At 41.6% G+C, this 25,790-nt stretch overlaps 1 protein-coding gene, 2 long non-coding RNA genes and 4 other non-coding genes across 9 annotated transcripts in view; 5 read left to right on the top strand and 2 right to left on the bottom strand.

Moving 5' to 3' along the window:
- Positions 1 to 16,712, top strand: part of LOC133040798 (uncharacterized) — a 31,134-nt gene extending 14,422 nt beyond the window's left edge. Inside the window, exon 4 of one of the 3 annotated variants that reach the window (XR_009689037.1) lies at positions 15,986 to 16,712. This is a non-coding gene — a long non-coding RNA (uncharacterized LOC133040798). Of the gene's footprint in view, positions 1 to 10,693; positions 13,551 to 15,839 lie in introns of those variants that run through there. The other 2 variants (XR_009689038.1, XR_009689036.1) reach the window with 2 other exon arrangements.
- Positions 926 to 3,073, bottom strand: HJV (hemojuvelin BMP co-receptor). The gene is made up of 3 exons (XM_061119922.1): positions 2,977 to 3,073; positions 2,002 to 2,564; positions 926 to 1,549 (listed from the first exon to the last, which is right to left on the bottom strand). Exons 1-3 carry the CDS (start codon positions 3,071 to 3,073, stop codon positions 926 to 928), a joined length of 1,284 nt encoding a protein of 427 aa, XP_060975905.1.
- Positions 16,706 to 20,027, bottom strand: LOC133040799 (uncharacterized). Its single transcript, XR_009689039.1, has 3 exons — positions 19,722 to 20,027; positions 19,102 to 19,174; positions 16,706 to 17,279 (listed from the first exon to the last, which is right to left on the bottom strand). It is a non-coding gene; the product is annotated as an uncharacterized LOC133040799 (long non-coding RNA).
- TRNAE-CUC (transfer RNA glutamic acid (anticodon CUC)) lies at positions 17,131 to 17,202 on the top strand. Its single transcript has one exon. It is a non-coding gene; the product is annotated as a tRNA-Glu (tRNA).
- TRNAG-UCC (transfer RNA glycine (anticodon UCC)) lies at positions 19,246 to 19,317 on the top strand. Its single transcript has one exon. It is a non-coding gene; the product is annotated as a tRNA-Gly (tRNA).
- An 82-nt stretch (positions 20,028 to 20,109) lies between the features above and the next one.
- TRNAH-GUG (transfer RNA histidin (anticodon GUG)) lies at positions 20,110 to 20,181 on the top strand. Its single transcript has one exon. It is a non-coding gene; the product is annotated as a tRNA-His (tRNA).
- Positions 20,182 to 21,221: 1,040 nt separating this feature from the next.
- On the top strand, positions 21,222 to 21,294 carry TRNAK-CUU (transfer RNA lysine (anticodon CUU)). Its single transcript has one exon. It is a non-coding gene; the product is annotated as a tRNA-Lys (tRNA).
- The last annotated feature ends 4,496 nt before the right edge of the window (positions 21,295 to 25,790 follow it).

Here is a 25,790-nt window from a genome sequence, read left to right as displayed (position 1 = left end):
TCACTTCAGATCCTATCTCCTCTATTACCTCTTATTATTTATTATTTGAGTTCTTCTCAATCATCTTCCCATTTGAATTCATAGTATCATGGAATTTAGTGAATAATTACACACTCATCACTCCATGTAAGTCAGTTTGTCTCCCTAACAGCCTGTAAACTTCCTGAAGGCAGAACAATATCTCATGCTTTTGAGCCCTCTTTCGGTGCAGTGAACACATTGACTTTATGCCATCTTAAGCGTCTGTAAAGAGATTCAACATAGACAACAATGTGAAGACTTCATAGCTTTAATATCAGATTAGTTAGGGGTGGGGATGATAGCTTCTTTCCTACCCGTGTCATTCTCCAAAGACAGAGATTCCTTTCACCAAAAATCCAAACAACTCCCACTTCATTTATGAACCAAGAAAGCAGAACACATCTTACCCACATTATACTTATCAAATAGATTCTTTTCCTCATCATTTCCTCCTCTTTCTACCTTCCAAGAGAAAATATCATTCGATTTTGAGTTTCTGATGGGTAATGATCATGTCTTCCTCTTTCAGTTCTTCTCTATTAAAAGTCTCAACCCTTAAGTTTTCTACTGATCCTCAGGACCCCATAACCTCTACGCTTGTAGGGGTGGTCTCAGGAGGAGATGGACTGGAACAATTTGCTTACTATAAACGAGACTGGGAAAATTAGTGAAGAGCCCCTACTGAGGTCTGGAATGCAGAAACCTTGCCCAGAATCCTTATTCTGTGATCATTTCAACCCTAGACTGCCGCCTTCTCTCGTCTTCTCTCACTCTGGAAAAATGTTATTGTTTCATGTGTTTCTTACCCTCATTGTTTCCCTTCAGTGATTCTTATGTTCTCCCTTGCCAATCTCTATCTGCAAATCACTTCTAGACCCATCATGGTTACTGAACGTTGGCCTGGTTACTGAATGCAAAGCCACAGAACAAAGAGCCCAGAAAGAAGTGGAGCTAGGAGGGTTGCTGAGGAAAGAGGAACCCCAGCATCTGAGGGGAAGAGGTGTAGTTTTTCCAAGTCTGGCAGGAAGGCTCGGGCGTCCTCCAGAGCTGCCTGAGCTGCCACAGTAAAGTTAGGGTCACCGGAGATGACAACATCAAACACACAGGAATGAAAGTAAGCGTCTTCAACCGGCAGCCCTTCCTTGCACAGCTGTCTGGCAGCATCCATGGTTATAGTTCCCCGACGACTGCGCACTGAACGGGAGAGCCGCTGACTCGGAGGGCATCCCCCAACGCAGAGCTGCAGGTCCTGCTCAGCTGAGAAGGCCCTGGCCACATCCTCGGCCACTCTGATGGAGAAGGAGAGCTGCCCAGCTGTCTGCCGAATGATTATAGTTGTGCCAATGTAGGCAGCTCGGATCTCCACATGGCTCCCAGGGTTAGCCGTTCGAATGGACAAACTTGAGCCCCCAGGTCGATCACCTCCATTGATAGAACCATCTTCAAAGGCTGCGGGAAGGTTGTCTACCTCAGCCTGGTAGACCTTTTGATCAATGCATTCCTGCATGTTCTTAAATATAATGGTGAGCTGTAAGGGCAAGAGGGAGAACACAGTTTATTTGGGGCTCAGTGCAACCCTCCCCGCTTCCATCAACCAGGCCTCATTATTGTACATAGTCAGGGATCTGATCCCAGCAGAGATGCAAGGCTTATCACGGGCCTCACTCCTTCATCCTGTCTTTATGTTCTGATACTGTTTCATCCCTGCTCCATCCCTTTCCTTCCTGTTTGGGCTCAACCTCAGCTCCTCCCATAGAAGGAAAAGTTTCCTTTCTGTAACTCCTCAACCCAGGGCTTCTCAACTTTCCTCTCCACGGAGGGAAAGTGATTTACAGGAGCAAGTGTTCGGTAGGGGGAGTGCTTCAAGATGTGGGAGTGGTTGAGGAGGAAAGGGAATAGAGCCGCGCTGCTGAAAACTGGTAGGGTTGGCATGGGAGTGGAACCCTGGGGTGACCATGGAGGAGCAGTTGAGTCCCTGACCTTCCGTGTGGTGGTGGCGTTGGCCCCCGATGCCACGGGGGAGCTGGTGGCCTGGACAAAGAGGAAGTCATTATCCAGCAAGGGCCAAGCTCCTTGGACACGGCACGTGTGAAAGTGGTGATGGAAGGTGCGCACGTGAGGGTCCCCGAAGGAGGCGCAGTGCAAGAAGCCTGGGGGTTGTCGGTGCAGTCGGGAAAACCGGCCTTCATAGTCACAGGGGTCTGGGGCTGGGGAGCCAGAGGCGCGGATCGGGCCTGCGCCTGGAAAGACGGGGCCCCGGGGTGGGGGAGGGGCCGTCGGGCCCTGGCGGGAGCAGTTGTGCTGAATCATCAGGTCTTCGATGCCGTGCACAGCAGAATGGAAGGCGAGGTCCCCGCGGCAGGTGCGGGCCGTGCGCCGAGTGCAGAGCGCGTAGGAGCGGAGGGCTCGGCAGAGGCCGCTGGAGCCCACCCCTCCACCCCGGCCTCCTCCTCGAAGGGCTCCTGGTGAACCCCCACCTCTAAGGCTCAGAGTGGAAGATACATACTCAGCATTGCAGCGGAGGATCTTGCATTGAGAATAAGCTGAGGGAGGAAGGGAGAGAGGAGTGTGAGCTGGTCCCCAGATCCCCGCTCAACCTCAACCATAATTCTCCCAGGTCTCGTGGGGGGAGAGCAGCAGATCCTAAAACCCAGCTGAGAGCCTCCCCCAGTTCCCAATCCCCAGCCGCCAGCCCCCAGCTTCCTAGTCTTGTCCTCATTCAGTCTTGCTAAAGATGGGTAAGCCCTGCTAGATCTCTTCTGCCTGTGGATCAAGGGCTTTCCCAGTGCCCTTCCCCAAGTTGAATGGTGAATAAAATATACCTATCTGAGAGTGGGGCAAGTGACTGCGACCCCTCAGCACCCATCTCATCTCATTCACCCAAGCTCACATGCCCACCCCTACATTGCAGCCTACCCCCTAGACCCCCCAAAGCCTTACCTAACCCTTCCTTACCATGTCCACAGAGGAGCAGCAGGAGAGTGAGAATGCTTAGAGTTGGGGGACTGCCATGGGGGGACCAGGGACTAGGGGACTGGCCTGGGTCCCCCATACCTATCCAGCCAGGTCCCCCCAGGTTCCGGTTCTTTCCAGCTGATGACCCTCCTACCTAGTGAATTTTGACCGGACGTCCTGTAAGGGACTGAAAAAAGAAATGTGGCTGGGCATGGGGAAGAGAAGAGTTGAAGATTGTTCAGAATGATGTGAAGAGAATCTGGGAAGATCAAGAAAAGAATGAGCTAACTGGAGTTTAGGGGAAATGAGACTCCCTGAACTAAACATGTGGCTGTTAAGCCTCTGTGCCCTGCTTTTGTGACCACTTTCAGGCCCCTTATGCAATACCCCTAGGTGGGGGTGGAAGAAAGGTTGAGTGGACTCGGGGGGCAGAGTCCACTGTATTGCCCCATACTGAGCTACCAAACAGCAGAAATGTCAAAAAGAGGAATCACGTGAATAGATCAGATCTCAGTCATACCAGTGGGCTCCCCAACAGAATTAAGATCTGAAAATACATCAGAGACTACCTCTTATTTGCTGTTCCCAATCATGAGGGGACACCCTACAGAGGTCATTCATTGATTTTCCTCCTTTGTGTCAGAATTTTCAGTAAGGAGGAGTAAGGGTGGGATACACATCCCATCTCTGGAATCAGTATTCAAATGAAAAGGGAACCAGTCTCTTTCATCTACTGTAGAGAGCTAAAATTATCCCTCTGTCTCATGGAACAATGGATGCAAACCAAGCATGCAAATCAATATTTGTTATGAGTCAACATTTCTTCTTCATGAGTCAACATTTCTTCAAATCTGACTGAAGAACCACTCTTTCCATTGATCTTACCTTTCCATCGATCTTAACTTTGTAAGTTTACAAGTCAATCTTTTGATGAGGACAAGGCTTGGGGAGGGGCTAACTCCCTCTGGCCAAACTACTCTCTCTGGAGTTAGGGATATGACTGAGGGAGAGTCATGCAGGAGGGAGAATAGGATGATGGGACTAGAGTTGTAGGGAGAAATCACTTACAACAAGGAGTAATCCCCACCCTTGGAAGCCCAATGTGAAGGGCACTGATAAGTAGGAACAAGATAGAGGGTATCAGTGACTAATCATCTGAATCTAAATTTGGCCTTGGTGAGAAAACCACAGAATAGGAGGTGTAGGAAACTTCTACTAAAGAAGGAGACTTCATCAGAAGTCTTGAGGTAACAGGAGGAGAGAGCTAAGACTCCCAGAGGAGAGATGGAGGTTTAAACTTTTAGTGGCCAGAGGCCAGAAAGCTTAAGACAGAAGGAGAAATGGAGACTGGGGCACCTTGGTACGGAAGAGATCCTAGATTTGCACCAGAGACATCCAAGTTGATGTCATAATTTTATGAGATTCTAACTTCAATTTAGAAGCTTTTTAAAGGAATTGCAATTTAATTTTGACTTACTGTTTCCAGAGGTCAAACATTAGTCTGATATCCAATTCTCCAGCCATGACTGTCTACTGTATCAGTCAGCTCCAGCCAGGGGATCCCCCGTCTCTTTCTCCATGTCTCCCTTAGGTCCCCAGACCGGCTGCAGTCTCACTGAGGTCAGGGAACCAGAGAAGGTCTGGTGTGGGGGGAAGGGGGACTAGATGGCTGGCCGGAGTACTGGACAGCTGAGCGGGGGAGGGACGTGGCTACTGAGTTGACTGTTTTAAAAATAGCTAAGTCCAAAATTCCAGGAGTGTTGATGGGGGTAGGGTGTTGGAGTGTTGGCAAGGGGGTGGGGAGGGTGGAGAGGGTAGGAGGATTAGAAAGAATATGGAGTATAGGGTGCCAAGTGGCACAGCAAGGATAGAAATATGACCAGCAAATCAGATATCCAGTTTGAGCTTACATGATTCTAGTCCCTGCCTACTCCAAGCAGCCCTCCAGCACTGTCAATAATTTAAAAGCCCTCAGGCCTTTAAAAATTAGAATGGACAACTGTATGCCTTTAGCTCACCACCCTCATCCCTGCCATATTGAATATTGCATTTAGTTTCTACAGAACATATCTAGGAGGTAGCTGACTTTAAATAAGGTCCATAGCAGAGGTAGTTCACAGCCCCTCCCCCATCTTTGTAGAGTATTTCAGAAGGACTTAAAAAGCCAGCTGTCTAGAGAAGAAATCTGAGCTCTGAGTTGTTTAGGATGAGTGTTTGTTTCAGTCTACCAGCTCAGATCCTCGCAGCTGTCTATTCCCCAACCGCCTTCATTTTCATTACCTTATTTATATAGCAGCTCCTCTTTGCAGGTATACACACAAACACATAAGCTTCTGAGTTGCTGAGGGAGGAGGCCAGCAAAGTCAATGAGGGAAAGAAGGAATGGGGATACAATTTTTTGAAGGGGAGAGGAACTTAGATTAAGTGAGAGAAAAAGAGATTCAGAAAATTACTTTTGTGTAGTAACATAATCTTGTGACCTTTTAAGAGACTGCAACCAAGGAATTTAGCCACGTTGTATTTTTGCAGCCATAGGCATCAGGTATCATCGTTTCTTAGTACTTGCCAAGTGAAATTAACACAAGGACTGATTTTAAATAATGTCACTAAGGCACGTGCACTAATTTGCTCTACACTTAGTTCAGAATCCAGAAGTCCACAGAGTATTCTTCTCTTTTTCATACATCCAGATCTGAAATTTTTTTTCTCTTCACCACATTAAGCCATATCACAAGGGTTTTATTACAGAAATGTAAAATGACCCCACCCAAACAATCCAAGTGATTTAAAATCAATAATTTGACTGTGACATCCCAAGTGGTATATACTTTTAAGGACAAAAAGAAGTGCAAAGATATTTTAAGTAGTCATATTATTGGTGGTAGAATTGGTATTGTTATTCTGAAAGTATTCTAGGTGGTGGTGGTGTTCAGTCGCTAAGTTGTGTCTGACTCTTTGTGACCCCATGGACTGCAGAATGCCGGGCTTCCCTGTCCTTCAGTATCTCCTGGAGTTTGCTCAAATTCATATCCATTGAGTCGGTATTGCTGTCTAACCATCTTTTCCTGTTGCCCACTTCTCCTTTTGCCTTCAGTCTTTTCCAGCATCAAGGTCTTTTCCAATGAGTCAGCTCTTCACATCAGGTGGCCAAAGTATTGGAGCTTCAGCTTCAGTATCAGACCTTCTGATGAATATTCAGGATTGACTTCCTTTAGGATGGACTGGTTTGATTTCCTTGCAGTCTAGGGGAAGAGCCTTCTCCAGCACCACAATTCAAAAGTATCAATTCTTCACTGCTCAGCCTTCTTTATGGTCCAGTTCTCGCATCTGTACGTGAATACTGGAAAAACCATAGCTTTGACTATAGAGACTTTTGTTGGCAAAGTGATGTCTTTGCTTTTTAATATGCTGTCTAGGTTTGTCATATCTTTCCTTCCAGGGAGCAAGCATCTTTTAATTTCATGGCTGCGGTTACTGTCCACAGTGATTTTTAGAGCCCAAGAAAATGAAATCTGTCACTGCTTCCACTTTTTCCTCTTCTACTTGCTATGAAGTGATGGGACTGGATGGCATGATCTTAGTTTTTTGGATGCTGAGTTTTAAGCCAGCTTTTTCACTCTCCTCTTTCACTCTCATTAAGAGACTCTTTAGTTCCTCTTTGCTTTCTGCCAGTGGTATCATCTCCATATGTAAGGTTGTTGTTATTTCTCCTGGCAGTCTTGATTCCAGCTTGTGATTCATCCAACCCAACATTTCGCATGATGTACTCTGCAAAGAAGTTAAATATGCAGGGTGACAGTATACAACTGTGTTGTACTCCTTTCCCAATTTTGAACCAGCCAGTTGTTTCATGTAAGGTTCTAACTGTTGCTTCTTGAGCTGCATACAGATTTCTCAGGACACAGGTAAGGTGATCAGGTATTTCCTTCCCTTTAAGAATTTTCCACAGTTTGTTGTGATCCACACAAAGACTTTCATGTAGTCAATGAAGCAGAAGATTTTCTGGAATTCCTTTACTTTCTCTATTATCTACTGAATGCTGACAATCTGATCTCTGGTTCCTCTGCCTTTTCTAAACTCAGCTTGTATATCTAAAAGTTCTCAACTCAAGTGCTTCTGAAGCCTAGCTTGAAGGATTTTGAGCATAACCTTACTAGCATGCTAAATGAGTGCAATTGTCTGGTAGTTTGAACATTCTTTGGCCCTGCCCTTCTTTGGGATTGGAATGAAAGCTGACCTTTCTCAGTCCTGTGGCCACTGCTGAGTTTCTAAATTTTCTGACATATTGAGTACAGCACTTTCATAGCATCATCTTTTCAGATTTAAAATAGCTTAGCTGGAATTCCATCACCTCCACTGGCTATAACAAGAGATATTAGAAAATATGTGTAATAGAATAAAAATGAAAAGAGAATTTGCAAGAATTTGTTGCCCTTCCTTAGGCCCCCTTGACTTCACACTCCAGGATGTCTGGCTCTAGGTGAGTGATCACACCATCGTGGTTACCTGGGTCATTAAGACCTTTTTTGTATAGTTCTTCTATGTAGTCTTGCCATGTCTTCTTAATCTCTTCTGCCTCTGTTAGGTCCCTACCACTTCTGTCTTTTATCATGCCCGTCCTTGCATGAAATGCTCCTTTGATATCTCCAATTTTCTTTTTTTTTTCCTTTTTTTCTCCCCAATTTTCTTGAAGAGATCTTACCCATTTTATTGTTTTCCTCTACTTTGCATTGTTCATTTAAGAAGGTCTTCTTATCTCTCCTTCCTATCTCTGCAACTCTGCATTCAGTTGGGTATATCTTTCCCTTTCTCCCTTGCTTTTCCCTTCTCTTCTTTCCTCAGCTATTTGTAAAATCCCCTCAGACAATCACTTAGCCTTCTTGTATTTCTTTTTCTTTGGGATGGTTTTGGTCACTGCCTCCTGTATAGTGTCATGACCCTCTGTCCATAGTTCTTCAGGCAGTCTGTCTTCCAGATCGAATCCCTTGAATCTATTTGTCACCTACACCATATAATCATAAGGGATTGGCCTTATGGCCTAATAAGTTTTCCCTAGCTTCTTCAACTTAAGTCTGAATTTTGCAATAAGGAGCTAATGATCTGAGCCATAGTCAGTTCCAGTTTTTGCTGACTGTATAAGGCTTCTCCATCTTTGGCTGCAAAGAATACAATCAATTGGATTTCAGTATTGACCATCTGGCGATGTCCATGTGTAGAGTCATCTCTTGTGTTGTTGGAAGGGGTATTTGGTATGACCACTGTGTTCTCTTGACAAAACTCTGTTAACCTTTGCCCTGCTTCATTTTGTACTCCCAGACCAAACTTGCCTATTATTCCAGATATCTCTTGACTTCCTATTTTTGCATTCCAATTCCCTATGATGAAGAGGACATCTTTTTTTGGTGTTAGTTCTAGAAGGTCTTGTAGGTCTTCATAGAACTGGTAAACTTCAGCTTCTTTGGCATCAGTGGTTGGGGCATAGACTTGGATTACTGTGGTGTTGCATTGTTTGCCTTGGAAATGAACCAACATCATATTGTCATTTTTGAGATTGCACTCAAGTACTGCATTTCAGACTGTTGTTGACTATGACAGCCACTCCATTTCTTCTAAGGGATTTTTGCCCGCAGTGGTAGATATAATGGTATCTGAATTAAATTCACCCATTCCTATACATTTTAGTTCACTGATTCCTAAGATGTCAATGTCCACTCTTGCCATCTCCCGCCTGACCATGTCCAATTTATGATGATTCATGGAGCTAACATTCCAGGTTCCTATGCTGTATTGTTCTTTGCAGCATCGAAGAACTTTCACCACCAGACACATGCACAACAGAGCACTGTTTCTGCTTTGGCCCAGTCTCTTCATTCTTTCTGGAGCTATTAGTAATTGCCCTCTGCTCTTTCCCAGTAGCATACTGGGCATCTTTATATCTTTTTGCCTTTTCGTATTGTTCATGGTTCTCACAGCAAGAATACTGGAGTGGTTTGAGACTCCCTCCTCCACTGGACCACATTTTGTCAGTGTCCACTATGACCCGTCTGTCTTGAGTGGCCCTGCATAGCATGGCCCATAGCTTCATTGAATTACGTAAGCCCCTTTGCTCCAACCAGGATGTGATCCTTGAGGATTGTGGGTATACTATTGGATAAAACAAATGAGTAATAATGTTAGTGTCTTTGTGAAGCAGGATTTTTTTTAAGATTTATTTATTTATTTTTGGTTTTGGTGGGTCTTCATTGCTGTGCACAGACTTTGGCTGTGACTGAGGGCGGTGGGGCTGGGCTACTCTTCCTTGCAATGTGCAGGCTTCTTATTACAGTGGCTTCTCTTGTTGCAGAACACAGGCTGTAGGCACATGGGCTTCAGTAGTTGCAGCTCCTCAGGCTTAGGGATTGTGGCTTATGGGCTCTAGAGCACTGGCTCAGTCGTTGTGCCACTTGGAGCTTAGTTCCTCTGTGGTATGTGGGAACTTCCCAGACCATGGATCAAACCCATGACCCCTGCATTGGCAGACAGATTCTCAACCACTAGACCACCAGGGAAGTCCCATAGCCCAAGGTCTTTGATGTAGAATAGAGAGATGTAGGGGCTTCCCCAGGGGCTCAGCAGTAAAGAATCCACCTGCAATGTAGGAGATGTGGGCTTGATCCCTGGGTCAAGAAGATCCCCTGGAGGAGGAAATGGCAACCCACTCCAGTACTCTTGCCTGGAGAATCCCATGGACAGAGGAGCCTGGCTGGCTACAGCCCACAGGGTCACAAAGAGTCAGACACGACTGAAGAGATTTAGCACACATGAGTTTAAATTTAAATTAAATATAAAGGCATTCATTTTTCATAGTTTGGGATGTTGCTGTTTTACTCATTTGGAGCTATTATATAAAGACGTATTCTTTGTACCACCTCACATTTAATGTTTTTATCAATTCCTGCAAAGGTGAAGAATGCAGTGTTTGCATTTCCCTGTATTAAGATGAGCGCTCCAAAAATAAAAAGTGTTTCTAAAATCAAAGACTGCAAGTGAGCAAAAGATAGGTGTTCTTTCGTTGAACTGCTTAGGATGGTGGCCATATAAGATTACTTGGGATTAAGAATTTATAAATCAATAATTCTTAATTTTTTTGGATCACAAACTCCTCTTGAAAATCTAATGAGAGATAAGAGCCCCATCCTCAAAGAATGCTCAAGTATGTCTGTGCTTTTCCTGTGCTCCAAGAGTATTTTACATTCTCTTTGAAGCAATTATACTATGGACATTGTGCGAGTATGCTAAGTCCCTTCAGTCTCATCCAACTCTTGGCAACCCTATAGACTGTAGCCAGCCAAGCTCAACTGTCCATGGGATTCTCCAGGCAAGAGTACTGGAGTGGGGTTGCCATTTCCTCCTCCAGGGGATCTTCCTGACCCAAGGATCAATCTGTCATCTTCTCCATTACATGCAGATTCTTTACCACTGAGCCACCGGGAAAGCCCCATGGTGGGGGTGGGTTGGGGGGCTGTATGCATTGAGTAGCTCTAAAAAACTTGCCCCAGTTGCTGAAGAATATCCACTATAGTATATACCCTCACAGATTGTGTTTTGTTTATTTGGGTTTATATTAATTTCTATCTTGAGGTCTTATAGGGGAGAGAATTAACTAGTTGGATAGAAAATCCTGTCATGTTGCCATAAAGTGTTTTTATATTTCATGTTTCTTTTGTTGTGTATTCAGCATCTGGATCACTAGCACACTTATTTATTGATTTTATGGACCAGAGGCTCCTGATCTCCATAGAAACTGTGGATCTTCTAACGTCTGAAAAAGGATTATCCTCTCAATCATGAAGGTGAATTTGAGAAACTGAGTCGGGCAGAGCAGAGGCAGTGAAAGTAATGAAAAAGGGAGATTAGGGCTCAAAGCTTACTGAGGTGTGTCACAGGCGCTTGAGTATAAAACTGCCTTCAGGGTTTCTTAATGGGGCCTTATTAACATTATGGGAGGGACAATTTTGTATGTGTGTATGTGGAACTGTCCTGCCCAGTGCAGTACATTTAGCATTCTTATCTCCCCTCCCGTCAAGTGCCATCCCCAGTCAATGTAAATTTTTAAATGCCCCTACATGTTTCCAAAGGCCCCCTAGAAGGTGGTTGAGGAATACTACCAGATATTCCTAATCCTTGGTAGTCTCATACTACCATGACATAAACTGGTTTAGCAGAAGGGGACTATCCTTGCTTTAGCAAGATACAGGACATTTCTATCAAAGGATCCCCTATGTAGCCCCACTCACTTCCCTCCTATCATCATCTCCACCTTAATATCTAGCAACAACTAATCTGATCTCCATTTCTATAAAAATGCTATATAAACAGGTTAGAGTATATAACCTTTGGGGATTGGCATTTATCACACAGCAGAATTCTCTGGAGATTCATCCAAGTTATGTGTATATCAATAGTTTGTTCTTTTTTATTGCTGAGTACTATTCCATGCTATAGATGTACCACAGTTTCTTTAACCATTCACTTGTTAAAGGACATCTGTGTTGTTTCCAGTTTTTGGCTTTTCATTAATAGATTTGCACATAGGTTTTTTTGTGTGAACATTAGTTTTTATTTCTCTGGGATAAATGCCCAGGAGTGTAAACACTGGATCATGTAAAAATTGCATAGTTAGGGTTTTTCTTTAAATAGACTTTTTTTTTCTGTAAATAAACTGTTTTCCACAGTGGTTGTACTGTTCTACATTCCCACAAGCAATGTATGACTGATCCAGTTTCTCTGCATTGTTCTCACCAGCATTTGAGATTGTCATTTTAAATTTTAGCCATTCTGATAGGTATGTTGTGATATCTAGTTGTGGTTTTAATTTGTATTTCCCTAATGGCTAATGATGCTGAACATCCTTTCATGTGTTTATTTGCTATCTGTATATCCTCTTTGGGGAAATGTTCCATCATGTCTTTTGATCATTTTCTCATTGTATTTTTTTTTGGTACCATTGAGTTAGAGAGTTCTTGTATATTCTACACAATAATCCTTTCTTGGATATATGGTTTACACATATTTTTTCCCAGTTAGCTTGTCTTTTTCATTCTCATAATAGTATCTTTTGCAGAGCAAATATATTTACTTTTGATGACATCTTATTATTCAATTTTTCCTTTTACAGATTATATTTTTGGTGTCAAATTTTTGTCTAACCTTAGATCATGAAGAATTTCTCCTCTGTTTTTTTCTAAAAATTTTATGCTTCACATTTAAACTGTTGATCCACTTTGGTGTTAGTTTTTGTATAAAGTATGAGACTTAGGTTGAAAGTTTTGTTTGTTTGCTCTTTATTTGTTTGCCTATGGATATCCAATTTCTTCAGCAATATGTATTGAAAAAGCTATTCTTTCTCCATTAAATTGTTTTTTCACCTTTGTGAAAAAAATAAACTGGCATATTTGTTTTGGTCTGCTGCTGAGTTCGCTATTCTGTTTCATTGATCTGATATTTATCTTTCTGCCAATACCATACCATCTTTACTGCTGTAGCTTTTTAATAAACCTTGAAAATGGATGAGCTGATTCTTCCCACTTAATTCTTTTTCAAAACATGTTTTAGCTATTCTAGTTCCTTTGCCTTTCCACACAAGTTTTATAATAATTTTGTCTATGTCTACAAAAAAAGTCTTGCTAGGATTTCCCTGTTACTCAGTTTTAAATTGTGGCAAAATACATAAAACACAAAGTTCACAATTTTAACCATTTTAAAGTATACATTTCCTTGGCGTTTAGTACCTTCGAATTGTTATGCAACCATCACCATTATCTAGTTCCAGACATTTTCATCACCCCAAAAGGAAGCCCTGTTCCCTGTGAAGTCATTCCCCAACTTCTGGCAATGACTGATTGCTTTCTGTCTGTATGGACTGGTCCATTCTGGACATTTCATATAAATGAAATCATATGTGGCTCATGTCATTTAGCATGTTTTAGAGGTTCATCAAAGTAGTAGCATGTCAGTACTTCATTCTTTCTTTTTTAAAAATGTCTATTCATTTGACTGTGTCAGGTCCCAGCTGGCACACAGGGTCCGTGCTGCGTCATGCAGATCCTTCATTGTAGCGCACCGGACTCTCTAGTTGTGGCACCAGGGCTTAGCAGCTGCATGGCATGTGAGATCCCAGCTCCCCAACCAGCAATCAAACCCACGTCCTCTGCATTATAAGGCAGACTCTTAACCACTGGACCACCAGGAAAGTCCCTTTGTTCTTTCTTATGTTCAAATAGTATACCATTGTATGTATATACTGCAGTTTGTTTATCCATTTATTCATCAGTGAACCCTGGGGCTATTTCTACCTTTTGGCTATTGCTAGTATCATGCTGCTATGAGTGTGCATGTACAAGTATTTTTTTGAGTACCTGCTCTCAGTTCTTTGGTATCTATACCAAGCAGAGAAATTACTGGATTGTATTCTATGTTTAACATATTGAGAAGCTGCCAAACTGTGCTCCACAGCAGCTGCAACATTTTATATTCCTGCCACAAGTGGATTAAGGTTTCAATTTCACCTTATTCTCATCAACACTTGTTATTTTCCATTTTTAAAAATTATAGCCTTTTTGGAAAGTGTGAAGTAGTATCTTACTGTGATATATTTGCGTTTCCTTAATAACTAATGGCATTGAGCATCTTTTCATATGTTGCTGGTCATTTGAATATCTTCTTTGGAGAAATTAAATTCAAATCATTTGCTCATTTTTTAATTGAGTTGTTTGTCTTTTGTTGTTGAGTGGTAGCCTCTTCCTTCTTAAAGGATATTTTTGCTGGATATAGGAATCTGGGTTGACAGTCTTCTTTCAGTGCTTGAAATAAATTGTGCACTTCTTATGGCCTCCATGGTCTTTGAAGAGAAATCTGCTGTCATTCAAATTGCTTATCCGTTGTAGGCAAGGTGTCATTTTTCACCACTTTTAAGATTGTTTTGTTTTTAGTTTCCAGCAATTTGATGATGATCTTTCTTGGCATGAATTTGTTTGGGTTTATCTTCTTTAGGGTTTGCACAACTTCTTGAATCTGTAGGTTTAACTTTTGCTAAATTTGAGGAGTTACTTATTATTTCTTTTAGTACTTTTTTTAGTCCTGTTCTTTTTCTCTACTCCTTCTGGGAATCTGATGACATGAATGTTAGATCTTTTGTTATAATCCCACAAGTACCTGTGACCCTGCTTTTTTTAAATTCCATTTCGTCTGTTGTTCAGATGGAGTAATTCCTATTTTTTTATCTTTCAGTTCACCAATTCTTTTCTTTGTCCCCTCCACTCTGCTGTTGAGCCCATCCATTGAGAGTTTTTGTTGTATTTTTTAGTTATAAAATTTCTGTTCAGTTTTTCTTTATATTTTCTATTTCTTTGCTTAAACTTTTCTTTGCTGGAACTTTCTAATTTTTCATTTGTTTCAAGCATGTTCATAATTGCTTGTTGAAATATTTTTATGATGACGGCCTTAAAAATCTTTGTCAGATAATTCAGCCATCTCAATCATCTAGGTATTGTCTGTTTTCATTCAATTCAAGATCTTTCTTATTGACATGATGAGTGCTTTTTAATTAAAGCCTGAACATTTGGGACCCTGGATCTTATTTAAACCTTCTGTTTCAGTTGGCTGCTTCTGACACTAATCAGGTAGAGGAAGTGGTGGGTAAGATGCCTTGTGAAAACCACATAGGTGTAGAATTCCAGGTTCCCCACTTTGTCTCCATCAACACCTGAGGAGAGGGGTTCCCTCATTACTGATGGGCAGGAGTAGGAGTTCCAGCTCCCCACATGGCCTCCACTGACACTACAGGATACGAGTGCCTTTGTTATCACTAGGTGTTGGTGAAAGTTCCATGAAAGTACCATGTTTCCTCTGATAGCAATCTGGCAGGGAAGAGGAGGAATACTTCCTTACAGGCCTGCTGAGAATGGAAATCTAGGTATCCCATTCAGTCTTTGCTGGTGTGGGTTGACGTGGGCCACAGTTCTTTCTGTGGTATTTGGCTGGAATAGAGCAGTTATTATCTAAGAGTTTTTTTATTTTGCTAGGCTACTTCTTTCCCAGTCTTGTGACTAGAGAGAGCAGGCTTTTGTTGTTATTGTTTTGGTTTGGTTTGGTTTGATTTGGCTGCATCCATTGCATTTCCAGGTTGCCAGCTTCTTCAGCTCCAAGTCTGGGGTATATGAGACACTAAGAAAACCCAGGGAAGTCATCACTGTGGTTCCTTGGGCTCTGAGGCCCCTTGCTAGTCTGCTGCTTTCTATTTTTCAGAGTCTCGTATGTTTGTCCTATATGAAATGTCCAGGGTTTTTAGTGGTATTAGCAGGGAGAACAAAGAAAAGTACATCCGCTCAATCTCCTCCGATCCATTCTCTTTTATTCACTTGCTTATTTGATTTTCCTCTAGATTGTGAGCTCTTTATGTATATTTTTTGTATCTTCGGTACCTACTCTGGCACATAATCTGTAAATGTTTGCAAAAAGAAAATAGAACATGGAATGAAGTAAATGAATTGTACTCCCCCTCATTCGTCTTTAGGTGTGTGGTGCCAGGAAGGAGGAGGCTTAATCCTGTTCTGAATGATGAGATTTCTCCTGATGATTTGAGGTTGAGAAAGGAGGCTTGCTCCAAGCAAGAGCTAATACTGCAGTACTTCCCAATTTTTCATGTTACTGAAAATTACCAGCAGGTGGCAGAATAACTGATGAAAGTAGACTGTTGACCAAAACATAAGGAGGCTGATTTCCTTTGTGACATAGAAAAATAAAATGGATTGCCTTGTACCCACCCTGGATACAACCCCAAAATGTTGCTCTGAGGGTTTGACTTTTTTTTTTTTTTTTTCCAGCATTTGAATACAGGTGGCTGCCCAGTGGGAACAGAGATGGAGTAAAAGAAAGTGGGCTTTGTTGGGTTCCTTGGTGACTTGTGACACCAGGATTACTTGGGTTTTGTGAAAATAAATCTCTAGTGTTTATTTACTCTTCTCCCTAGGAAAGTGTGGATTGGATGACCGGAGGATTGACACTTTCCTTACACAGCTCTTTAATATTGATACTTTGAAAGCAAAACGAAGCAATAAACTCCCCATAAACATTTGGCATCCTACCATTCATTTTTTCTATCAGGCCCTGCTGATTTTTGCTTCAATTTTTTAGTTCACTTCTTCACTTATTATCAAAAGTGTTTTCTGATCTTAAATCGTGGGGGTTGCTTTTTAAACTTTATATTTGAACTTATGTGCAGAGAATTAATCACAGTGACCAAAAAATGTCTGAGAGGAGACTTGATCGTCTCTTTCATTTTTGGTTTTCTCAAATTTTTATTTTGAAAAATACCAAACGTACAAAAATTTAAAATAATACAATTTCAATTACCCTTCACCAAGATTCGTTAACATTTTGTCATATTTGTTTTCTGTCTCCTATAAAGCGAATTTACATACATTGAGGGGTATGGTTTTTAAGATTCCTTCAGTCTAGGTATTCACTCCAGTTTTCTTTTCTTTCTCCTCTCTCCCTCTCTTCCGTCTTCATATTTGAAATTTTTGAAGCTCCAAAAGTCTTCTCTTAGTCTTCCACAAGCGAATTATGCTCAGATGCTGCTGACAACCAACCACCCATAGGCTGAATCACTTTTACTTGTCTGTAATGTTCGCTTTGGTCAACAAACTTTGGCCTAAATTCACAAGCGATTAAAAAAAAAAAAAAAAAAAAAAAAACTGCTATAGGACCTCTATATTCCTTAAGGAAAAATTCCTGGGAGAGCCCAGCTAGGGGCTTTTACTTTTCCGCTGATCGCAATTCAGGAAATACTGCAAACACCGGAAGCTGAGAGTTTCCTATTAGTCTTTAGATCTTTTCTCCGGACAGTTGTCTTTAATTTTGGAAATTGCAATCGTGTGCATACGATCCTCACTTAGCTTTGGGAGCCAAGCTGGAGCGTTCTTTTCAGGATTTTCTACTTAAAGAAAAAAAGGGAGTTTTCTACGAGGAAAAAGTAGTTTCGGCGGGGTGAGAGCCCAGTAGTCAAGAATCTCAAAATCTAGATAGCTGAAAGAACACACGTCACAGAATGAGTAAGCAGAGACACACACTGACTTAGCCTCATATATTCATAACCGCGAAGACTTGCTATCGTCCCTGGTGGTCTAGTGGTTAGGATTCGGCGCTCTCACCGCCGCGGCCCGGGTTCGATTCCCGGTCAGGGAAGTGTTTGTTTTCTCTCCTGAATACTTTTAATGATTAACTTCGTTTCTTCTACTCAGTTCCCACATGGGTGACCTTAGCTGAAACAGGAATTACAGAAGAACATAAAAAATGGCTTAGAATTCTACCCGTTTTTGAAATACAAAATGGAATAAGGCTCTACATGCTGTTTTATTACAAACTATTTTTAAAGTTAATATATTTCTAACACTTTTCAGTGGAAATAAATATACTTAAGCAAAATAATATTTTCTTTTAATTATTTAAGTTTTGTAAAGGTAATATAGTCACATGGTTTAGGATTCAAATATACAAAAGGGCATAACTATCAAACCTAATTTTCACCTCAGCCTTCCAGTTTTCTTCTAATGAGGCAGTCAACAGTACGTTTTGTAATTATACTGTAATGTAAGTATACTATAAATATAAAATATAATTTTATTCTAAATGCAAATACATTCATACATACATATATCTAAATACGTTCCTCTTTCTTACACATATGATAGCAATCCATGCACACTTTTCTGAACTTTGCCTTTTTCACTTAACATATATTTAAAAAAATAGTTCCAGATTACACATGAAGACCTTCCTCATTCTTTTGTATGGTACATAGTATTCCATTGTATTGATACTCCATAATTAATGGAACCAGCTTCCTATTGATGACACTTAGGATGTTATTCTAATCCCTTGCCGCCATAAAAATAATCTTCTACATGTCATTTTGTCGTCATTGTTTAGTCGCTAAGTCGTGTCTGACTCTTGCGTCCCCATGGACTGAGGCCTAACAGGCTCCTCTGTCCAAGGGATTCTCCACGCAAGAATACTGGAGTGAGTTGCCATTTCCTTCTCCAGTCATTTTGTACATGTGTAAAATAAATGTCCAAGAACTGAAATGCTGGTTCAAAAGATACGTGCTTTTGTGGATGGGTAGTGCCAATATGCCCTCCTTCGAGGTCCTATCAATTTATACTCCCACCAGCAATGTACAATATAAACGTATTTTTTTTTACAAGCTCGTGGGTTTTCATCAAAATGAATTTGATCAATTGTGTTTCTGAACTTTTAGGTTTTTGTCCTTAAAATTTTGGCTTTACAAATAACATTTTAATGAACATCTGTGTGAATATATCATTGTCTATCCTTGGATACTGCTTTCTGATAAATTCATAGAAGTAGAATTACCATTTCATATATTAGATGGATTAAATAATTAAATATAAGAACTGAAACAATTAAAAATAGTGGATAATTATCTTATTGGGCTGGAGAAGACTTTTTCAAGATAAAAACAAACAAATCAAAACTGACAGTTAAAACTACATAAAAACAGAAAATTGCCCATCTGAAATCCTATAAATAATATTAAAAGACAAATGGCAAACTAGCATGTCAGTAATATACATATAATACAAATACCCAATAGAAAAAGTCAACCAAGTGTATGATTTAGTTCTCAAAACTAATACAAATAATTAGTAAAGTTTATGAAAAATGATCAACTTCAGTAGTAGTACAGTAAATACAAGTTAAAATGAGACTCCAAATTTTTATGTTACACTTTTGAAAAATGAAAAGGAAGATGATATCTAATTGGCTGATGTAATTTGGTAATACACTTTGGGTGAGGTTGCTCCACACAGCAATTTGGCAATATGTATCCAAATCTTAAAAATGTAGCTTTTCAATGGCAACTTTACCTCTATGCATTTGTGCTGTAGGAAGCAGTCTCAAACGCTTAACAATATGTGTACAGAGATAACACCCATATTAAGGCCTGAACTTGTCCGCTGGATTTCGGAGGCACGGTTCAAAAGACAATAGATAAGCTAAATCGATTTTCCTTAAACCTCTGAAACAACTAAAAAACTACCAAAAATTTTTTAATATACTCACAGAAGAAATCCTAGAGGTCTTCTTTTCCTTTTCGTCCTTTGGCTTTATGTTGAATATTTCTCAACATAAATCCCTAAACATGAAACAGTCAGACCAAAATAATCAACTCGTCATAGGGAAATAAACCAGCTTACTTTCCTGTGTGCGTTGGTGGTATAGTGGTGAGCATAGCTGCCTTCCAAGCAGTTGACCCGGGTTCGATTCCCGGCCAACGCAGCGCCCCTTATTTTCATCAGGCCAAACGGAGGGAGAAAGATCTTTTGACCACCCATTTGTCCTCTAATCCTTCTAATCCTTTATCCTCTAATCCTTTGTCGTCTAATCCTTCAGGGAGCTTCTAGAGAGAGTGAAGCTCCAGGTTTCTTGCAGCTACCAAGCCAAGCCTATCTGCTGGGTTTGGCCTCTTGCTTCAAACCTGTTTACGATAATTGTCCTTTGGGGGGCCTTTAGGTAATGTCCGTAAAGGACTATGATTTGATCTGTTTTTCTGAATACTCCGAGACGGCTTAGATTTACTGAAGAGTCAGCCCAAGAGTCCTTAGTTTCTGACAGCGGGCGCCGAGGAACGGTGAGGGAAGCGAGAGAAAAATAAAGGGACCTTAAAGCCTTTCGCAACTCACCAACTCCGCTTCTCTTTCGGTTCTAACATTCAGGAAACAAACATCAGCTCCAGGGTACCAGGTGGAGGTTTCAATAGGCCGAACCCCTTGAATATTTGGAGGGGAAAGAGAGAAGTGGTTTGAGGAAGGCGACTGGGGACGGCTGCAAGCGACAGACCTCTCAGATCTCGACAGTGCGCCGCCGTCCAGCAGAGGGGGTGATATTGGTGCAGGCACCGTGGGATTCTGGGACCCAGATTCGGGTGTCAGACCTGGCTTCGAAGTTGTGAGTGGAAACATTTGGGTTTATGTGCGAATAGCGCCAACTAGGCAAAGAAAGCTACAGTAAGATAATCCTGTTTCAAAGGATATTAAATCCAGCCGCAGTGCGCCGCTGCGAAGGTAGCACGCCGTGATCGTATAGTGGTTAGTACTCTGCGTTGTGGCCGCAGCAACCTCGGTTCGAATCCGAGTCACGGCAGGTGACTGTAATTCGCGTCAGCAGTCCTTCTTTTTCGGAAACTTTTAGCGACTAAAAAAAAAGTTTGTAATCCACTTTTGCTCAAGACTGCATCGCAGAATATGCAGTCTATGAATTAGACAAATAACTGTCTCACTCCGCGGAGCTCACTCTGCGGCTCATCGACCTAGGCGAACCTGACCAGCCCGGGCAGAGGCGCTTTCAGGGCGGTGTGAAGCGCCTCGGAGCTGCGAGAAAAGCCTGCCTTCACCTGAGCAGAGAAGACAGCTTTTCGCGGGTGACTCCGGAACTCAGCACCTCTTCCAGAAGTTGGAGAAACGAACGTTTCGGAGAGTGGAGTGAAATCTCCCGTGGGCCCCCAAGCCTGAGGCTCTGAATTCCATCCCGACTTGAAATCTCAGTGGGGCTTTTACCCGTAATGAATATGGTCTTTTACTCAGGTCACACGAAGTTTAGCATTTAAAAACAAAATCGTCATCAGGTCACACGAAGTTTAGTATTTAAAAACAAAATCGTGCCCCAAATGAATAGTGAATTGGACTTATTTTCCCGAGAGACGCGTCCGTCAGCTTCACCTCCACCTCACCCCCTGGACCGGGGAAAAGGGTTTCGGACCCGGAAGGAAGCAGGAGGTTTCGGGAGAGCAAGTTCCCGCTCCCCTCCTAGTCCCTGCGGCAGTTTGCGCCTGTCATCCCCGTTCCCTCGCGCTTTTTGGCCTCTTCTTCAGTATTCCGGGTCCCAGACACCGGGTTATCAAAGGAATTTGCTAACCAAAAGGTCTCAAAACCGGTCTAAAAGGAATCTGAAGAAAGGTCGGGGTTATAGGATTCGCGATTCCTGGGTCCTCGGCAAGCCCCCCTGGCCTCGCGCAGTCCCGTCACTATCGAAGCCTCGAGTTTTTTGGTGGCAAAGGCTTCTAGTACATGTATAAAATCCTAGAGCCCGAGTATGCTTTCAAATTAAGTGGCATATATCTTTGACCGTGCAGGTAGGCCTTTGAAAGAAACTACACTTCGGTACGAAAAACTCTTTTCACTGGCGCCCGGCTAGCTCAGTCGGTAGAGCATGAGACTCTTAATCTCAGGGTCGTGGGTTCGAGCCCCACGTTGGGCGGCGTAAGGTTTTCTTTTTCCTACCCACCTTCGGTTTTATTACATCTTCCTTTATTCGCTGCCAACTGAACCAGCAGCTTCTAAATAACTATTGTGGTCACTGCTGTTTTAAACTTCAGTAAACTACTCCAGAAATCGCCTCTATTTGCCCAAATTTCAGCAAAAAGAGGAATCTGGGCTACCGATTCCAGCATCTCAGGTTGAGACCAGGGGTCCCTGATCCACGGCCGCCTGGACCCAGGTTCCTCCGAGGACCGAATCCGGGGCCCGCGGAGCTCCCCCTTTGTTGTGTGCCGGAAGTGAGCTTCATCTGCTGTTCCCCATCGCCCCCCATCCTTCGTATTACCTCCCGAACACCATCCCCGAACCCCGCACACCCCTCACCCTCACCCCCACCCCAGCTGTGGAAAAGCCGTCTTCCACGAACCTACTTCCTGGTGTCAAAAAGTTGGGGACTTGACCCCAACTTAGGACATGACCAAACGGAAACACTTTCGTTCTCTTTTAGTCAGTGGGAAATTTTGGATGAGGTGTTGAAGTGCCTTCTTCGGTAGTTAAAAAGTTCGCCGTTAGGTGCTAAGCAACGTGCTTTTGCTTTCTTGGTTTTGAAACGTTCATCAGCCTCAAAGGCCTGATCTCCAAAAGAAAAAGAGGAGAGGGCCCAGGAAAAGCTGAGGAGGAGGGACGCGGAAGAGCAAAGGGGGAAAGGATCGGGAGGAGCAAAGATGAAGGCCTGGAGCGGGGCAGGCGGGGAGATTGCAGTACTGTCATTGGATGAGTATATCCGGCCTCTCTGGAACGCTGCACGCAAGCTTTTTGAATTGGCTATTGCTCGGTCATTTTGAGTTAACTATGGATCGAACTTTGCTCTACCCGGAAGGCCCGAGGTTGTTTACGTTGTCCCTGCTAAATCTCCCATTCAGTGTTGGGATGGGTGGTGTGAGTAAAGTCCGTTTTCTAGGTGAGTGGAAGCCGAGTTTGGCACCAGTCATCAGGCTTCTCCACCACAATGCGGACATTCCCTCTTAATTCGTCAGACAGATCTTCCCACTTCTCCGGAAGGATCATTAGCCAGTCCTACTCTTGTTTTTTTTTTTAAGTTTGTAAATGTTTAGACTCCATTATTTATGGAACCAATCTCCAAAATCATCAATTATTCTCAAGGTATTGTGTTAAGATAAGCATCACCAAAATCCCCTGGAAACTTTTGAGAAATGCAAATCCTCAAGCCCTACCTCAGACCTACAGATTCAGAAACTCTTGAGGTGAGCCCAACAGACAGACTCACCAGGTGATTTGGATAAATGCTCAAGTTCAGGAACAGATGTGTCAGAGCAACTTCCTTTCCTATCAACCAAGATGTACCATGTTCTTGGGTAGGATACTCAACATCAGAAAGATAACACCTCTCCTTAACCTGGTGTCTGAATTTAACAGTTTTCATTAAAATGTCAAGAAATTTTTTAAAATTCAAGCTGGATAACATATAATCATAAAGTTTAAATGGAAAAATAACAAGCAGTAACTGTCAGGGAAATTCTTTTTTAGAAAGAGGAATGAGGACGGACTAACCCTATGAAATATTAAAATGCCATAAATTATAATGAATAAAGTGGTAAAATATCTTGTATGAATGAAACAGCAATCAATAGGACAGCATAAAGTCCAAAAATAGACCAAAATATATAAAGAAATGTAACATAATAGAAAGAGGGACTCGAATAATTAATTCTAATGAGCAATTTTTTAATAACTAGGTAGCTGTCTGAGAAAAAAATAATGGTCAATAAATCATAAACTTTGTGTGTTCAGTCGCTTAGTCTTGTCAGACTTTTTGAGACTGCATGGACTGTAGCCTGCCAGGCCCTTCTGTCCATGGAATTCTCCAGCCAAGAATACTGGAGTGGGTTGCCGTGGCTCCCTCTAGGGGATCTTCCTAATCCAGGGATCGAAACCGCGTCTCCTGCGTCTCCTGCATCTCCTGCATTACAGGCAGTCTTTACCGCTGAGCCACACCAGGGAAGCTCAGTGATATCCTTTATATAAAAGTAAATTCCAAATTGATCAAAGATTTAAAATAAAAATGAAAAGGAATATAAAATTCTTATAGAAATATGAAACAATTATTTTGTTTTCTTGGGGTGTGTGTGGAAAAGGCTGTTCTAACTATGACACAAACTCAGTCCTGAGAGAAAATATTGATTAATTTCACTATATAAATGAATGGAATCTCTGTAAGAAAAGTCGAAAGACAAATGACAATTTGGGGAAGTATTTGCAACTCATATTGTGTTAAAAACCCTCCATTTTGAGTTAATTCTTTGGTGTATCAACATCCTTCTCACAGGCCCCTTGTGAATGCACACACAAAAACAACTGAAACCCCTTGAAAAGCAACCCAACTGGGACTCTAACTTTCCCCTCCTCCCTCCACTTCCCTGTCTCCCTGCTGCTCCCTCTTCCTCCTTCCTTTCTCTCTTTCTCCATCTGGGGTTGCTTTCCTTAGACCCCAGTCAGGACCCCAGTGAAGGCTACAGTGCAAAGGCCCTGACTCTCACTGCTCCGCACTTGTTCAACTGAACACCCTGCCCACTGTGCTTCTGCGTGGCCCTGCGCTTGCCAGCGGTGACCCCACTCTGGGAACTGAGAGTATAATAACCTCCTCTTCTGTTTCTCCTCCCTTCCTGTGGCTGCACCAAATTTATCATACCATGCTGGAAATCTACATTCTTAGAACACACATCATGTACGAAAGACTAATTTCCCTAATATTTACAGAACTATAAGCCAACAAGAAATAAACCAATAACCCAATAAAAATTTCAAACATATAAAGAATAGAAAATATAAAAGGCTATTGCCCCTGTGAGAAGATACTTAACATTCAACATTTCTGTTAACAAGAGTAGTGCAATTTAAAACTAAGTTGAAATAACATTTTCAGTCATAAGAAATGGTAAATTTTTTGAAGTTTAATATGTTGGAGAGTGAATAAACATTGTTAACAAGAGGGTGAATTGGTACAAGTTCTACAGGGTGCTTTTTGAACAATATAAAAACTTTTCACAAACTTTTTTTTTACTTCAGCAATCCACATTTAGAACTTTATCCTACAGTATAGCTATACAAGTGTGAAATTGTGTACAAAGTTATTCAAGAAACACTTTTTATTAACTAAAAAACTGGAAACTCTCCAAAGGTCCATCAGTTTGGGGGTGACTAAATAAATGGCAATACAACCACACAATTAAATATAGCTATAGAAAAGAATGAGAAAGCTCTTGAGAGAAGAGTTACAGAAATTGGTTAAAATTCAATGATAAATACATGGAAAATTAAGCAAATGGAAAAGTAACATAATTTTACTGCCAAGGGAAAAATATATTTAAAAAGTGATAACATTAAATTCTGTTACTAGTTTGTATAGTAAAAATGATAATCATTAATCTCTCAAAATTATGACATAAGCATATTGATATACTAGGGTTTCCCAGAGAAACAGAACTAATAGAAGATACACGCATATGTATATAGAAATTTAGTTTGTATACAGAGATGTTATTGTGGAGGGTGGTAAATCTAAAACTCTTCAGGGTAGGCCAACAGGCTGGAAACCCAGGGAAGAATTGATGTTGTAACTCTAATCTGAAAACAGAGTCTAGAGGCAGAATTCTGCCTTTCTTTGGGGATCTAAGTCTTTTTCTCTTAGAGCCTTCAATGGATTGGATGAGGCCTACTCACATTTTGGAGGGTAATCTGCTTTACTCAGAGTCTACTGACTTAAATGTTAATCTCATCTAAAAAATACCTTCAAAGGAACATCTGGATTAATATTTGACCCAGTATCTGGGTACCATGGCCTAGCCAGATTGACACATAAAATTAACCATTACAATTGAGAAAATGGAAAAGTGGAAAATGTATATGTGTGTGTAGTGGTCAGTGTAGTGGGAGTATGTAAAGGAGAGATAAAGTGCCTAAAACTAGAAAATAAAAAATTAACAATATTTATTTATAGAAACAGATGAATAACCAATCACTGATTAAAAGAATTTAAAGTAGTTACTTCTAGGGAGCAGGAAATGGCAGAGAGGTTCAGGGGACTGTCAGTTTTCATTACCAGGTTTTTAAGTGTTTGACTTTCTAAACTATGTGCATATATAAGCTTGCTAAAAATAAATACTAAATGAAAAAGCTTTTCATATGTTGTAATGTTTCAAGTATTTTACCAATTTGTTGTCTTTTGAATATTGTAGAGGAACAGTTCTGTGGCACCCAGGTGACCTTCTATGTATTTGCACAGGCCACAGAAGCGAAGACCTTGAAGTGAAACTATTGTGAAACTTACCACAAGGCAAAGCACCTTGTGATTGTCCCCAAACAGGAGAGGACGGGAGGCTTGTGAAGAGCAGCCAGGAGAGTTTCCATTCTCCTCCCTGTCTACCCTGGGACAGTTTTTCATTGCCTTGCAACTTTTAATCACACTTAAGAAAAATA

Source organism: Dama dama, chromosome 20, assembly GCF_033118175.1.
Source record: "Dama dama isolate Ldn47 chromosome 20, ASM3311817v1, whole genome shotgun sequence".
NCBI lineage: Eukaryota > Metazoa > Chordata > Mammalia > Artiodactyla > Cervidae > Dama > Dama dama.
The sequence above is the reverse complement of the archived record's forward strand: the minus strand, read 5'-3'. Positions and strand labels throughout refer to the sequence as shown.